This window comes from Lactuca sativa, chromosome 6 (genome assembly GCF_002870075.4).
Source record: "Lactuca sativa cultivar Salinas chromosome 6, Lsat_Salinas_v11, whole genome shotgun sequence".
Taxonomy (NCBI): domain Eukaryota; kingdom Viridiplantae; phylum Streptophyta; class Magnoliopsida; order Asterales; family Asteraceae; genus Lactuca; species Lactuca sativa.
The window spans coordinates 78,737,423-78,754,623 of record NC_056628.2 but is presented as its reverse complement, the minus strand read 5'-3'; the positions used below and the strand labels follow the sequence as shown (position 1 = coordinate 78,754,623).

The window sequence follows — 17,201 nt, the reverse complement described above, 5'->3', positions numbered from 1 at the left end:
ATGTGAAAGGGGCGAGGGTCTATTGGACCTAATACATACCGATGTATGTGGACCGTTTAGATCAACCACGAAGGATGGGAACCGCTTCTATGTGACTTTTACCGATGACTATAGTAGATATGGGTATATCTACTTAATCAAGCAAAAGTCAAACACCTTTGAAAAGTTCAAAGAGTTCAAGAATGAAGTGGAGAATCAATTGGGCAGGAAAATCAAGATGCTTCGATCCGATCGAGGAGGAGAGTACCTAAGTCTTGAATTCCACGATTATCTCAAGGAGTGTGGAATAGTTTCACAATTGACGCCTCCTAGGACACCGCAGTTAAATGGTGTGGCAGAAAGGCGTAATCGAACCTTGTTGGATATGGTTCGCTCTATGATGAGTCGTGCTTCACTACCTATCTCCTTTTGGGGGTATGCCTTAAAGACTGCCGCCCATATCCTTAACCGAGTCCCTACTAAGAAGGTTGACAAAACACCTCACGAGATGTGGACAGGGAAAGCTCCCTCGTTGGCACATATCAAGGTTTGGGGTTGCGAGGCTTTCGTAAGACGAGATACTCACGACAAGCTTGAACCTCGAAGTGAGCGATGTATTTTCATCGGCTACCCGCAGACATCCTTTGGATATCTCTTCTATAGACCGAAGGACAATGTTGTCTTCGTTGCGAGGAGAGGAGTTTTCCGAGAGCGAGAACTCATGAGCCAAGGAGACAGTGGGAGGCAAATCGAACTTGAAGAGATTCAAGAGTCGATAGATGAAGGAACCTCTGCTGCTGGCTTTCAACCCGAGGAGGAAACTCCGGTTGAACCGATTGACGAATCCTTACCTCTTAGACGTTTTGATAGAGTTAGAGTTCATCCCCAGTTTTATGGCTTTCATATTACTACCGAAGGGGACACGTATATTAGTGATGGTACACTAGTAAACCTTGATGAACCTAATAGCTATAAGGAAGCCATGGCAGGCCCGGAGTCTGCAAAGTGGAAAGAGGCAATGGATAGCGAGATCCAATCCATGTATGATAACCAAGTTTGGAATTTGGTGGATTACGTGCCCGGACGTAAGACCGTTGGGTGCAAATGGATCTTCAAGAAGAAGACCGACGTGGATGGGAACGTACACACATATAAAGCGCGATTGGTTGCGAAGGGCTTTATTCAAACTCCCGGAGTTGACTATGATGAGACCTTCTCACCACTTGCGAAGATTAAATCTATTAGAGTGATGCTAGCAATTGCCGCATTTCATGATTATGAGATTTGGCAAATGGATGTCAAGACCGCCTTCCTTAACGGAAAGTTGGCTGAGGATGTTTACATGGCTCAGCCAGAGGGGTTTATGGATCCGAAGCATCCGAATAGAGTGTGTAAGCTTGAGAAGTCCATTTATGGACTTAAGCAAGCGTCTCGCAGATGGAATCTTTGCTTCGATGAGAAAGTCAAAGAGTTTGGTTTTGTACGAAGCGAAGACGAATCTTGTGTATATGTCAAAGCCAGTGGGGGTATAGTAAGCTTCCTCGTTCTATATGTCGATGACATATTACTCATAGGAAACGACATCCCAACTCTGCAGGAGGTTAAGTCCTGGCTCGGGAAGTGCTTCGCTATGAAGGACCTCGGAGAGGCTTCTTACATTTTGGGAATAAGGATAGTAAGAGAAAGAAGTAAGAGACTAATTGGACTTAGTCAGAATACTTACTTAGAGAAGGTACTAAAACGTTTTAGTATGGAAAACTCAAAGAAGGGAGAACTACCGATACAAAGTAATGCCAAATTGAGTAAGACTCAAAGTCCGAGTACCGAAGCTGAGATAGCAGAAATGAGCCGAGTACCATGCGCTTCCGCAGTTGGCTCAATCATGTACGCTATGACTTGTACTCGCCCTGATGTAGCCTTCGCTTTGAGCATGGTTAGCAGATATCAAGGGAATCCTGGCAAAGCACATTGGATTGCGGTGAAAAACATCCTTAAGTACCTTCGGAGGACGAAGGAATGGTTTTTAGTCCTCGGAGGGAGTGATGACTTGAAGGTGCGAGGGTATAGTGACGCCAGTTTTCAGACCGACAGGGACAACTACCGTTCACAGTCGGGCTGGGTCTTTACCCTAAATGGAGGAGCAGTGACATGGAAGAGTTCCAAACAGGAAACCGTAGCTGATTCAACGTGTGAATCAGAGTACATTGCAGCGAGCGAAGCGTCGAAGGAGGCAATATGGCTAAAGAACTTCATTGGTGATCTTGGAGTTGTACCTGCCATAAAGGAGCCAATGGAGATTTTCTGTGATAACGAAGGCGCAGTTGCCTTGACCAAGGAACCGAGGGATCATGGTAGATCAAGACATATCGACAGAAAGTATCACTTCATTAGACATCGTGTAGAAGAAGGACAACTCGTAGTGAAGAGGATATCATCAGAAGATAACCCAGCAGATCCGCTTACGAAGGGACTGAGTAGGGTTAAGCACTTGCAGCATGCTAGGAGTATTGGGCTGAAGGATGATATTAGCATAGATTAGATAGTATTAGAAACATGTAATAGATAAATGTAATTGACATTTGATGATTAAATAAAGGAGTTTTATTTATGAGTAATGTTACTCTCTTAAGTTAATCGTTTAGCTATTGTTTCATTTTGCATGTTTTGACTTCCAGAATAATTAAGATTATTAAGAATAATAGAAATTGTTCAAATGGTCCACAATCGTTCATATGTTGGGAGTAGATATGAATGAAGATTGTCATGAATTGGTGTGTAGAATGTCTAAATGGTGTTAGACATAGCAAAGGATTGCTGCAACGTTCATGAGTGCTTATGAACTAGTTTTGAGCATTGGAATAAACCCGCGCTTGCTGGAATCACCTTATGGAATACGATATAAAAGGTGATCGCAAGACGATAATATCATATGGTCTTAAAACCTAGATATGTGATTTGTTATTTGTTAATTGATTGTACATTGATAATACGAAACCGCATCAGTAACTCGATGTTATAAAACGTATTATTGTGTATAGTTGGTTAATGAATAAGTAAATGCATATAAGTCGAAGTTTATCTGTAACTTTTATCTAAGAAGGTAAAAGCGATATCCCGGCCGCTCGATGATTTGATTTGACTTATGTGCCGGGCCCGGTTAGAACTGAATTGATGTGTTCGATTAAGTTCTATGTCGAATAAATCAGAGATCGAGAAACGTAAATGCTTGACTAACCATTCCATAGGATTGTCAACATGATATCTAACAGAGGACTGTACGTTCCCTTATCTAAAGGACAAAATTGATTAGATCAGAGTTGACAGCGTCTTTGAGAGCTACGATTGCAAACTGAATTGTACTTGTGTATATAGTTACTAGACTTATCCAAGTGGGAGACTGTTGGAATAGTGTCTAAGGTTGCAACTATATTAGGCAAGTATTTGACCCGGTTGTGCATAGTCCTTTTGGGTTGCCTTCACCATAGCAACTTGATAGGATGATTTATTATGAGAGAGTAAATATTATTAATATATTATGAGAATAATATAATGAATAATATATTTGTTATTTGATTAATATAAGTCATAGAATTAATTATAATTAATTTGGTGACTTAAAGAGACTAATTAAACAAAGGGGTATAAACTGTCAATTGTTTGATAGTTAAGCTTTAGACTGTAAATCCTTATGGATATGCTAGGGACGGATTCTAGAAGCTAGGATAGCTTCAAAATCGTCCAAGGATTATCTATGGAAAGGATTTGGATAGCCTTAAGAGAAGATTATCCAATTAGGGTTTAGGTTGTAACCCTTAAGGAGTCTACAAGTATAAATAGACCCCATGGCATAAGGAAATCGGCACCTCTCCTAAAGCAAGAGAACCCTGGCCGATTTCCTCCCCTCTCCTCTCTCCTAAATCATCTTCTTTGCTATTGGTGTTTGTAAGCCATTATAGGAGTGACATTTGTGACTCTAGAAGCTCCAAGACCTCAAGATCAACAAGGAACTCAAAGGTATGATTCTAGATCTGTTTCAATGTTGTTATTTAGCCTAATTAGTCATTAGAAGTCTTGGATTCAAAGCATGTTTATTAGAAAGCCTAGATCCGAGCATTAGGGTTTTGCATGCGCACATAGGAAAGTTCTTATGGCTAAAACCCATCAAAAACACCGAACAACAATCTTACAGGACTCGAGATCATTTGAGAAACAACGTAGAAAATGGTTCAAATCAAGGCACGACTCCAAGCATCGCAAGACCGACCAAAGAGCTATGCTGATAAACGGCAAAAACCTCTGGAATTTCAGATAGCAGATCGAGTGTTGTTGAAGGTCTCTCCCTGGAAAGGTATGATCCAATTTGGGAAGCGGGGAAAACTAAACCCGCGATACGTCGGACTATTCGAGATTCTTGCCCGGATTGGTCCGGTGGCCTATAAGGTGCAGCTACCCACAAAGCTCAGCAACATACATCCCGTATTCCACATGTCAAATATGAAAATGTTCCTTTCAGGTGAAACCCTTGATGTTCCCTTAGATGAAATCGAGGTGAACGAGAATCTCCTGTTCATCGAAGAACTAATTGAAATCATGAACATGGAAGTGAAGCGTACGAGACAAAGTCTCATTCCAATTATGAAAGTTCGAAGGAGTGCAAAGCATAGACTGGAATTCACATGGGCACGCAAAGATCAAATGATACAAAAGTATCCTCACCATTTCTCTAGCTCTTAAGATCAGCTTTCAAAGAATTTTGGGATGAAATTCCCTCTAACGCAGGGATGATATCACAACTAGTATTTTAAGGCTAGGAAATTATGTCCATGTGTAATTAGATTTTGATGTATCTTGTAACCCTAAGTATGATGTTATACAAGTTATTCATTCAAAAACAAAAATTCGAATCAAAATTCACTTGTGAAAAGCTCTAAACCTAATTCAATACACTACATTCACTCAACTTTAGGTTGTAACCCTAGCTTTCTGGTTCAAAACTCTTATTGGAACAGGACTCTCTTATTGGGCCTAATTGGCCAGTGAACCCTCAACTTGGTTCTTTTGGGCCAAGAATCCACATTTGGGCTCTAATTAGACCCACATTCATTAAGCAATAGTATTTTGGGCCATAAGACTCTTCATGAGCCTTATTGGGCCGAAAACCACTTACTTTGTCTTTATGGGCTGAAAACCCATTTATTTAATCACATTGGGCCGAAAACCCATTTATTTTACTCTTTTGGGCCGTAAACATGTATGTGGGCCCAATGGGCCGAAAAATTTCTTATTGGGCTATATATTTTCGGTTGCTATTCAATCTAAGCCCAATATTTATTATTTTCTTTCCCTTCCCTCTCAAATTCTTGCTTTATATAAAAAAAGAGAAAAACTTAATTTGGGTTATTGGTGACACCTCACCATTAACCTACATATAACTATGCAATTTATCCATCAAGTATCTAGGCTTAAGTAGTTAATCTCCATGTATTAATCTCTATCTCTCTCTCTTCTCCTCCTTATCTTGGCCGCGACCATCATCATCCTCTTCATTTCTTCACTTCAAAATTCCTTCAAACACTCTCTTATGTTCCCTCTCAAGCACAAGAAAATTCCTTCATCCATCTCTTCAATTTTCATGATCTTAGTGTGTGATATAAGGTGATTCGCATCAAGTATCATTTACTTGGTAAGTTGTCATCATAGATAAGTTATTGATTTCCATTATATGCTAAGAACACTCCCTTACATGGCTTCATTTTGTGTTCTAGCTTCCTAGAACCATCAAGTTTTGAAAACATCTTTTAGAGGTTAGCTAAGGCCGAAAACTCCTCCTTTCTTGTCTTCAAAACAGAACTAACACCAAGGTGAGCTTCATACCCCTCCTTTTTCGTGATTTACTAACTTTTGGGGGAGAATACAAGTTGGTTTTGTGTTAAATCTAAGTATTTATTCATGTATGTGTGTGTTTTTCATGATATGCTGTGATTATGCCATGAAGACATGTTAAACTCTCATAAAACTCGAAATACCTACCAAATCTCGGTAATGTTTGTAAACTAAATTACTTGAAGTAACTCTACATAATGTTGAAATGATTTAACATTCAAAAGTTATTAGAAAAGCAAAGATATAATGCAAAAGGGCCATTTTTGACAATAAAGATAAACAAGATGGACTTTTGGAGTCATTTTCGGTTTAATGGGCTTAAATTGATGATTTTTTGGTTTTATTGGGCCTTATATGTCAACATACTGTTTTATGGCCCCAAAAGTGCCATTTTTCATAAAAAGAGGGCCTTAATTGAAAATATACGGTAATTGGGCCTAAAGTGTAAATTTCCATAAAAATGGGCTTTATTTGGAAACTCACGGTTTCATGGACTAAAAATGTCATTTTTAACAAAAATGGGCCTTGATTGTAAATTCTCGGCTTTAATGGGCATAAAATGTCTTTTTTTAACATAAGTGGGCCTTTGTTGTAAAATTACACTCTTGTTGGGCCAAAATGGTCATTTCTAATAAAAAGGCCTTTTATGTCATTATGGTAGTAATTGAGCTAAAATAAGCATTTTAATAACAAATGGGTTAATTACGTCATTTTTACTCTAATTGGGCCTCAAATACCCATTTACATGTTTATTGGGCCTTATATACTCATTACATGACTATTGGGCCTCACATACCCAATTACATGCTTATCAGGCCTGTTATACTTTATTACATGCTTATTAGGCCTTATATTCTCATTTCATGTTAATGGGCCTTTAATGCCCATTTGCTTACTTATTCGGCCTATACGACACATTCCATGTTAACCGGGTCGATAACATTAAATATATGACATTTTGATATGAACAAATATATATATATATATATATATATATATATATATATATATATATATATATCACCGATGCTTTGTGTTAAAAAATCATACACGAAACATTATTTAAAGCGTTGAATGATGTGATAAAATATTCGTGTAAACCTAGTTAAGGCTCTTGTGAGACACACCTTCATTCGTACCTACCTAGTATACACCATAAGTCATGTAGTTATAACCAGAGTCTCCTGAGGGAGAGCGAGAGTTTGTGTATAGATCTATACGGGGGTTGACAACCCCACACCTGAGTTGTTCGCTACAGATAGACTAGGCCAGTCTAGGGTGACAAATGTCTTACTTAACACGATGCCTGAAGAACGTCATGACAAGAATAACAGTCATATCAAGTATGGTTATAACGACTCACAAAGAGATTAACAACACAATAAATTTACGGAATACTTTTAATAGATGTACGAACTATTCATTTCTACAACACTCGGGTCTTATGGTTTTAAGACTACAACTCTTTTACAAACAGAAAATATCGGATTTCTGGAAACTAGATACTAAACATTTTACAAACAACAGAAAATATAGGATTTTTGGAACTCTCTGTCTCTCTCTCTCTCTCTCTCTCTCTCTGTCTTTATACATTGTCAAAACAAGAACACACACATGCTTTAATACAAGATTTGAAACAAGACTCTCAACTACTTTTACGGAAAATATCAGAGTTTCTGGTGTTTACAAATGTTACAAAACTTTTCATACAAACATGCTTATGAACTCACCAACATTATATATGTTGACGTTTTTAAAATAACATGTATTCTTAGGAACTAGTTAAGCAGGTCAGTCGTCAAGAACATGTGGACTTTTGTTGTATTTTTGCTTTTATCATACATTTAACATTTGGGATGTAATTTGTGATACAATACTTTGATGTAAAAAAATGATGGTTGTTATATTTTATGTACGATGATGATATTGTCTTTGATTCATTTATATACGATGTGATGATATTACAAGATGAAGTCATCCGCCCATGGACGTTTCCGCCGTCTGGTTCGGGGGTGTGACATACAAAATTTGGAGGTTGCTCGACATAGACTATTTCTTCAAGTTCTCTGTTGAGAAATTCACACTTCACATCCATTTGAAAACTTCAAAGTCAATACCTTCCTCCTAAAAATATACTTTCACAAACATCCTAGTTTTGTTTCTCGCAACATTTCCTTCTTTGTCATGTTTTTTGTGAAAGACCCATTTAAGATCAAACAAAAAAATAGCATCTGGAGGTGTTGGAATTCATCGCCAAACTTTATTTCTTTAAAATTCATTCAACTCAGATTGTATTGCTTTCACCCAATCTGAATGATCAAGTGCAATCATCACAGTTTTTGGGTCAATATTTGAAGTAAATGAATTAAACATGCAAAACTCTTTATTTGAATTCAGCAAAGCATATTGCTCTATTTGTTGTGCATGAGTAAGAACATCGGTTGATATATCATGAATTGTGTCTTCGGATTATCTTTTGTCCATTCACTAAAGGTGGATAATTGGGATCATACTCAAGAATTACTTCAGAATTAATTTCTTTAACCTTAAAATAATCACCACTATCATCATTCATTAGATTCTCCCCTGACATCAACATCATTCATAGGATTCTCCTCCTAGAAATCACAAGTAGGTATTTCAGAAAGAGCAAATTCACTTTCACAATGTTGCACATTAGTAGTAACTTGCTCTGTATTAACAACATTATTCACCTCAACTAGACCATTCGTAGTTTGTGAAGGACTACTTTTCCTCTCGACATGAACTTCAACAGTATGAACTACATCATCAACATTTTTAGTAATTCATCACCTTCATTGTCTGATTCTTTAGCTTCAGAAGACACAAGTCTTTCAGGTCCATCGAAGAAATGTAGAAATTCATCATCAAACATCATAAGAGGAATTGGGTTTGAACATGATGATGAGAAGATTTCTTCGTATTATGAACCATCCTTTTAAAAGATTTGATATATTCATCAAACGTTACATGGTAGTTTTATTCAATCTTTCTAATTTTTTTGAGAACTCAATACGCCTTAAATGTGAGAGAATACCCAAGGAAGATAGCTTCATTAAATTCGCATCGAATTTGTTATGATTTTCCTTTGAACTGTAAATAAAGCACCTGAACCAAACACATGGAAAAATTTTACATTAGGTTTATGATTATTCAATATCTCATACGGAGTTATCAAAAATCGCTTATTAGGTCTCGTTTGATAGTTGCTGACTGAAAAAGTGCTGACTGGGAAAGGTCTGTCTGAGTAATAATTTCTGATTGAGTAAAAAAACATGTTGTTTGATTGTACATCTGACTGAATGTGCTGACCGATAAAAAATGGCCATTTTACCCCTGTTACTCTATATTAATGGATGATGTTGCTGAAAAATTATAAAAATATACAAATTGTCATACAAATATTTTAGTAATCTGTAAAATTGGAGAGGAGAAGAAAAAACAGGCATGGTATGACAACTAGAGAAGAAAATAGCATTTATTTGTGAAATTATAATGAAAATGGTATTTTAGTAATTTTAACAAGGAAAGATCCACAAGTTTTTTGGGTTTGATATTCTACAACTTTTGGCTATTTATACATGAATACGATGGTAATCCAAAACAAAGACATTAATTTTCTAATGAGATTCACATCAGTAATTTCGTGAAAACATATCTTCATCAATTTGATGTTGCTTCACCAACGTGATAAGATGCTCATAGCTCCAAGATCTATCTTTCTTAAGCTCACAATCTGATATGTTCTTTCCATTCTCTTGATCAATGCGGCCACTGAAACCTAAATATTTGTTCTTGCATATGAATACAAGTGATTCCTTGTTCCTGCATTTACATAAAAATTGCACATTAATTCAAATATATGGAGTGAAAATCTTTGTTCCTACATATACAAATCAATTTCAAATAACTTGTTTGTTCCTGCATATGCATAAAAATTGCATGACTTTAAGATGAAACACCTGTAATGCGTTTTCTACAAACCACCAACAATAAAAATAAATATAAAAATAAATGTCTAACAATGTAGAAAATTTCATATACACACAAAAATTCATAAGCAACTCAAACCTACTGATTTTAAAGAAGAAACGATTGTAAGTGAAGCTTGATATAAGAGAAGTCGTTTTCATTTAGGCTTTTCATCAAACACATGGACTACATATTTGATGAAACAATAATTGACAAATTATTTTACAGGGACATCATTAAGAATAGAGCATATAATCGACATAATATCTTGAGAATAGTATCATCAAAATATTAATGGCTTTCTGAATAATAAAGCTATTGCAACACCTACTTGAATTGGGTTTGTGATTGGGGAGAGTAGAGATATACCGATGAGAAAGAAGCAATGAAGAAGATGGACTATAGAAATGGTCGAGGAAGACACTAATGATCTGTGCCTTCGTTAGTGCTGCTATGGAGTGGAAGGAATCGATGGTAGGTGTGGGAGAAATGAGCTGAAAGAGGAGAAGAAACGGAAGCGCTCGAAGAGATACATTAGAGCAAGGGTATGATTGGAAAACTTTCTTACTATCTTGGTCAGCCACTTGCCCAGTTCTTTCTCAATCAGATCTTTTTTTTCCAAGTCAGAAGCCCAAAATCAAACACCTTATAGCTGACCGAGTCAGATAAAAATGGCTGACCTGACTCAGTCAGACACATATGAAACAGGGCCTTAATGTAAGATATGTTTTGTGTAAAACATGTTGTTCCAATAGCATCAACCCAGAAGTAAAATGTTAGATTTATGAATGAAATCATTGTTCTCGCAACGTCACAAAATGAAAGATTTGTCCTTTCAACAACACCATTTTGTTGTGGTGTATAAGTAGATGAAAAATTATGACTTATGCCTTTGTTATTAAAAAAATTCCTCAAATTTTTGATTCTGGAACTCAGTTTTGTTGTCACTAGGAATCTTTCTTACTGGTTTTTGTAACTATAGCTCAATATTTTTCACAAAATCAATCATCTTCTGTGTGGTTTTAGATTTCTATTTAAGAAAGAAAACTCACTTAAATCGAGAAAAATCATCAAAAATAACAAGAATATACTTATTACCACCGATGCTTTCAATTGAAGATGGACCACATAAATCGATATGAATCAATTCAAGTGGTTCAACAATCTTAGTATTCATGATTGATGAATGACTTTTGCGACTCTTCTTTCCCAATTCACAAGCACCAGATAAATGTTCTTTATCATATTTGAGTAGATGAAGGCCTCATAAAAGATCACCAAGAACAAGCAAGTTGATATCTATGAAGTTTAAATGCGGAAGTCTTCGGTGCCAAAGCCTACTATCATCAAAATATGCTTTTGTAAGCAAACAAATTGACAGCTTTCCTTCAATGGGCTTCATATCCAATGGAAACATCTTTCCTTTTCTTTTAGACTTTAGAAGAGCATTCTTTGACTCCTTGATTGATCAACAATCTTTCTTCATCAAATGATCCTTTCAAACCAGTACCTACAACCAATTGAAAAATACTTATCAAATTATGCTGTAAATATTCAACGTAAACTACATTTCTTATCATAAACTCTCCATTGAATTCTTTTCAACAAACTCAAAAATGGTTTAACAAAACATTTACAACAATATTGTTCGAGACTAGAGTCATTATTTTGAATTTAAAGAAAGTTTTTTGTTGTTTTTTTTTTTTTTCATTGTGGTTACACAAAGTCACAAACCCAACCCTCACCTATTTCTCACACTACCATTTTGAATCACCCAACTCCAACTTAAGAACAATATAACTTGGACATACCTTGCCCATTTATGAAATCATCTAATTCCTACCTACTAACAATCTAACACAACTCTTTATGAATCCTAATCGAAAAAGCAAAATCTGACCGAAAAACCGAACTGAACCAAAATAACACATATTTGAACCAAAAGCAAAGGCAAAGAACACAAGACCGAAGTAAACTAATCTGAACCAAAGATTTAAATAAAACAACCAAAGACCGAACCGATCTCCATAAAAACTGCTTCAAAAAAGATCAAAAAAAAAAAAGGAATGGTCGTAGACCAATTTGTACACCTCTTGCTAACATCATTAATCTATCAATAAATTGCCAACTTTAACATAATCTCCCGTTAATGAAAAAAAAATATCAATAGACTGTAACCAGGGCTAAATCCATTTGTTCGGCAGAAAAGAAAATGTGGCCAGGCCCTTTATTCACTTTTATGGCTTCATTGGGCTTACTATGTTTAGATCTTAACTTAAAACAATCCCTACATTTATTTAACCTTTTGTTTTTAGAAAATTTGTCTCGTTTTTTCTTTTAGTTTAGATTATTATTATTATTATTATTATTATTATTATTATTATTATGAATATAAAAACAAAAAACTAAATTTTCTTTTATAATTACAGGTGTTACTACTCTCAATAAAAAAAAGAATAATTGGTTACAATACAGGACTTAAATGCATACTATGGTAGATACAGTGAAGTTAAATGTCTCATAAAATTAAATCAACCGGTTCACGTAAAATGTAATGAAAACTCTTTTTGTTGTAAATGTAAGTATTACCCTTTCATAGTGTTTATGTAGTATAAAAATAATTATACTTTTATATAATTATTTCTTAATCCCGAAAGGGTAAAATAGTGTAATATTCCACAAACTATACCTATTATAGTTTATAAATATATATTCTGTCGAAATGAAAACCTTTGTGTTTTAACAATTTTTGCATTTAAATATTTATAAAGTCGGTAGTACCGTTATTTAGCGTATTTAGCATTTTCACGTAAAATGTACATAAAATGTAAGTAAACATAAGTAGGGTTTGTATATTAACACAAGTTTTCTTGTATTTTACTTGTATCCCCCCCCCCCCCCCCCACCTAAAATATAGAAAAATCTTGAACACTGTAGGGGTATGAATTCAGCTTATGTGTGTTTGCGGTTGGATAATCAAAGTGATGGTAAAGATCTTCGAGCTACCACTACTAGAAAAACGGCATTTTACGACGCGCAAATAATGACACACACTGATAGAAGGCATACATTTGTGCGTGCCCTAAAAATTAATGTCAACCTTCCAAATTTTGAAGAATAGAGGACACGCATTTGTGCGTGCCCTAAAACTATTGTCCCATAAAAAATTACAAACACGGAGGAGACTTTTTTTAAATGTGCGTCCTCTGCGAATGTCACTTTCCAAAACGCGCGATCTGAAAAGGGAAATGAAATCCTCCTAAAATTCTAAAATTTATCAATACATCGCTTCTTTTCTTCCTTTCTCTCTACAAACCCTAATCACGATACTTGGCCTCCCTTTGCTGGCAACATCAAGTCCGACGACCTTAGGCTTACTTCTTCTATTGCTCAAATTTACAAGCCATATCTTATTAAGGTGAATTTTAACCTTAATAATGGTAAAACTCCAAAGCAGCCACACCCAAGTCCAAAGCGCCGCTCCCCCTAAATTTCTCCTTCACAATGAAAACAACATTCGATGATTCTTCCTCTACCGATGATCCCACCTCCGAATCACCCGAGACTGAAGTTTTTGAGGACCGACTCTCGCAGGTACGTCTGCGTTATTGTAGTGGCACAGGGAAGAAATTCTATGCACAGAAGAGCAAGAAGTCCGGGACGAAATCCGGTGGGAGTTCAGGATCTAGGGCAAACATGTACCTCCCATCGGTGCCTTTGAAGGAGCCGATTTCAGGTTGAGTGAAAGTGGATTTCAGGTTCAGCCCTTATTTGGAGAGGATGAATGGGTGGGTGGGGTCTTGAAAATACCATACGACGTCGATCATTTTTATTCAGGTTTATGAACTCATCATTTTCATCGAGAATGAAGGACATGATTTGAATTGTCCCCGGGTTGGTAGTTATTCTTGTTGGAGATAGGAAAGATTCTACAACTTATGTACGTAACAAAAAGAAAGCTTGTGACTCTGTGGGAATTAATTCTTATGAAGTCAGGTTGGCTAAGGATTCTACCGAAGAAGAAGTTGTTAACCACATTTCAAAGTTTAATGATGATCCCTCTGTACATGGAATACTTGTTCAACTACCTTTGCTTCGTGTAAGATTATTACTTTATGTGATTATAATCTGTATGTATAGATTCTAATTCAGTTGTTGGATCACAACATATGAAGGAGGAAAAATCTTAAATGTTGTTTGCATCAAGAAAGATGTTGATGGATTCCACCCTCAGAATGTGGGTCGTTTAGCCATGCGAGGGAGAGAACCGTCATTTGTTCCCTGCACACCTAAAGGATGCATAGAGTTGTTGCATAGATATGACATCCCCATCAAAGGAAAAAGGGTAGTGGTGATTGGTAGGAGCAACATTGTTGGAACGCCTGCTGCTTTCTTACTTCAAGTATACCATTCTGCTTTCATCTTTTTTTCTTATTAAGACACTCAACTGTGAAAAGTCTCCCCAATAAAATAAATAATGGCAGTGAGAATTAATTACATTGCTATAACTGGTATTAATCATATATTGTTGTTTTGGTTTAGAGAGAATTAATTACATTGCTAATTTGATGAATGTCACTGATGAGGCTTTAGAGGAGTACCAAATAACATATATATGTACTGAAGCATTGAAGGGTTTATTCTATTTGCACTCGATTTTCAAGGTGCATCGTGATATTAAGGGAGATAATATTTTATTAACTGAACAAGGAGAGGTGAAGTTGGGTAAGTTCTAATAAAAATATGTTCTTTATATTACTCTAGATTTACTTTCTCGTGTTTTCTTTACCTAAACAAGGAGAGGTGAAGTTGGGTAAGTTCTTATATTTAGTAAATTGTTTTCACTTTCACATCATCAACATGTGATTTTGGTGTTGCTGCATAACTAACAAGACCAATATATGTCCAAACGTAACACGGTAATAATAGCTTTAAGTAACTCTTAGGTGAGTTGACTTCTCCAAAGTCCAAATAGCACTATTAACAATTATATTTCAAGAGTAAATTAATTTATTGCCGTATTTTGTTTTTCAGTTTATTGGTACTCCCCACTGGATGGCTCAAGAGGTAATCCAGGAAAGCAGATATGATGGGAAGGTAAATTTTACATTTTTTTAGCTACCTATATCTATTTGTGACTCATTGTGATCGTCTTTCATATATAGACATTGTTTAACATCTGCTAACATGATTAAGCACTCCATTTTTTGATAATGCTTTTGATTAACTTATAAAGCCCTCCACTTTGATTCTCAAGAATTACAGCCACTTAAAAATGGAATTTGTACTTATAGCTATATATAATTATACATCAAACCCTTTATATGATTTGACATGGGAAATATAAGTTTCCAAAAGTAGCTTGTTAAACATTACGACATTTGTATAACGTACTTTCTTTTTCCATTGATCTTACTGGAATATTATTTCCTTTAGGGTCTAGAAATAGGATTAGTAGCAACATTGTATTTTCTCTATTTTTTTTGCAGATGCATTTTGTCAGGTCGGAAGAGAATGATGTGGGATGTTAGTTTAATATACATCAAGATAATTATTCCCTGGGAGAATGGGAAGTGAGAGATACATAAATTAGTATTGATTTCTTTTTAAATCGTCAAATGAGGTCTCCATGTTCAGATTATTTGTATTAACTTCAAACCTTAACATACAGGTACTTGGATTAACAGCTGTCACCTTTTCATCCAAGCATGATGTTAGCTGTTTTGCACCAGATATCAATGTACCTTCTCAATTCATGAGCAATTTAATAGATGATAGTTCTTCAAGTGAGCTTCTAGAAGGAACTCAGATTTAAGATTTGTATAATCTCTTGGAAATTAAATTAGTTGAATTCCAGGTCAGTATCTTCTCTCATTTTCACTCAACATCTCACATTTCACATAACTGACTTGTGACTTCCTTGTAACATCCCATTTTTCCAGTAGTTTCATATTCATCCCTCAGATTTGAATTATGCCACTTTTGGCCTTTGGGTTGGAAGGAAGTGGCAACAAAGGACCATGCATGAAAAGTGGAAGGCGCGTGAGTACAACCAGCGTAAGCTGGGTTACGCCCGACGTATAAAAAGAAATGGTCGCGGGTGTTTTTGGCGTACGCCCAGCGTACGACCAGTGTCCAGAAACCCTAATTTTAGGGCCAACCACTATATAAAGAACATAAGGGCTCAAACCATAGCCTCCTTATCTGCCTCCCCAACCTCAGAGAAACCCTAGAATGCCTCATCTCTTCATCCTTGGGTGATTTTGACTTCAAGAAGCTCATTTTGGTGGTGTAAGCTTGGAAGAGGAAAAGAAGAAGTTGGCAAGGAAGAACTTGGGAAGTTGGAGCTCATAGATCTAGAATAACATCATCATTTGGAACTATTTGGAGGTGTAAAGTTCATAACTTTACCTAAGAATGCTTAGATCTAGTGTAGTTTGGTTTTGGAGTCATTTTGGTCCCAAGAATGGACCTTTATGATGCAACTTCATTTTGGACCTTAGGGTTGCCACCCTTAGAGCTAAAAGTGTCCCATAAGCGGTAAAGTTTCAATCTTGATGGTCCATTTGTAATCATGCATGAGATCTAGCAGTTTTTATGGAAGTAGAAGATCATTTTCAAAGTTTGGGCTTATTTGGGTCAAGTAAAGTCACCAACTCAGTGACTTTATGGATTAGGACGTGGAAAAGGACATGAATATGTGTTTGTAGCCTCTGGAGTGGAGTAATAAGCACTTAATGGGGAAATGACTGAACAGGGGGAGTACGCTGAGCGTACATGCTGGTACGCCCAACGTAGTTACCATCTAGCTTATATGCTTAGCGTACATAAGAGTACGCCCAACGTACTCATTGGATATGGGCCTTGCGAGTTTTAGTCCTCGGTTTGGGCCATGCGGGGGATTTTGGTTCTTTGGGCCATAGTGGGACATCCAAAGTTAGTTAATGTGGGCCAAGAAGATGTTTGGGCTTTGGGGAAGGCCCATTAGGGGATTGGGCCTAATTTAGCAAATTGGGCCATTAGTGGACCACTAGTGGGCTTGGAAAGCCTACCTAGTGTTGGGTCTTGTTTTGGTATTGGGCCTTGGCCCAAATTAGAGAAAACACAAAATGGACATGATGAACTGCGTGGACTCCCCCTCCCTTAGTCAAGATTGTTATGTTGGGTAATGACTTGGTATTTATCATGTGATAGTTCAGGATTTCCGGCGAGATAACGATTCAGGAGTTGGTACTTTAGTTCAGACCGACATTGCGAGGTGAGTTATTCTCACTATATCGATAGGGTCTAAGGCACCAAGGTCGGCCCTTTATTAGGTTTGTATCCGGGTATTTGCTTGTTATGTT

The 17,201-nt window shown here is 36.4% G+C and overlaps 1 protein-coding gene across 1 annotated transcript; it reads left to right on the top strand.

Moving 5' to 3' along the window:
• The first annotated feature begins 13,359 nt into the window (after positions 1 to 13,359).
• Positions 13,360 to 15,670, top strand: LOC111903360 (uncharacterized). The gene is made up of 5 exons (XM_023899138.1): positions 13,360 to 13,591; positions 13,758 to 13,954; positions 14,063 to 14,257; positions 14,890 to 14,952; positions 15,527 to 15,670. Exons 1-5 carry the CDS (start codon positions 13,360 to 13,362, stop codon positions 15,668 to 15,670), a joined length of 831 nt encoding a protein of 276 aa, XP_023754906.1.
• Positions 15,671 to 17,201: the final 1,531 nt, after the last annotated feature.

Coding starts and splice junctions, on each gene's coding strand:
- LOC111903360 (XM_023899138.1), top strand. CDS start 13,360: ATGAAAACAACATTCGATGATTCTTCCTCTACCGATGATCCCACCTCC. Junction 13,955..14,062: donor TTCAACTACCTTTGCTTCGT/GTAAGATTATTA, acceptor GTTTGCATCAAG/AAAGATGTTGATGGATTCCA. Junction 14,258..14,889: donor CTGCTGCTTTCTTACTTCAA/GTATACCATTCT, acceptor TTTGTTTTTCAG/TTTATTGGTACTCCCCACTG.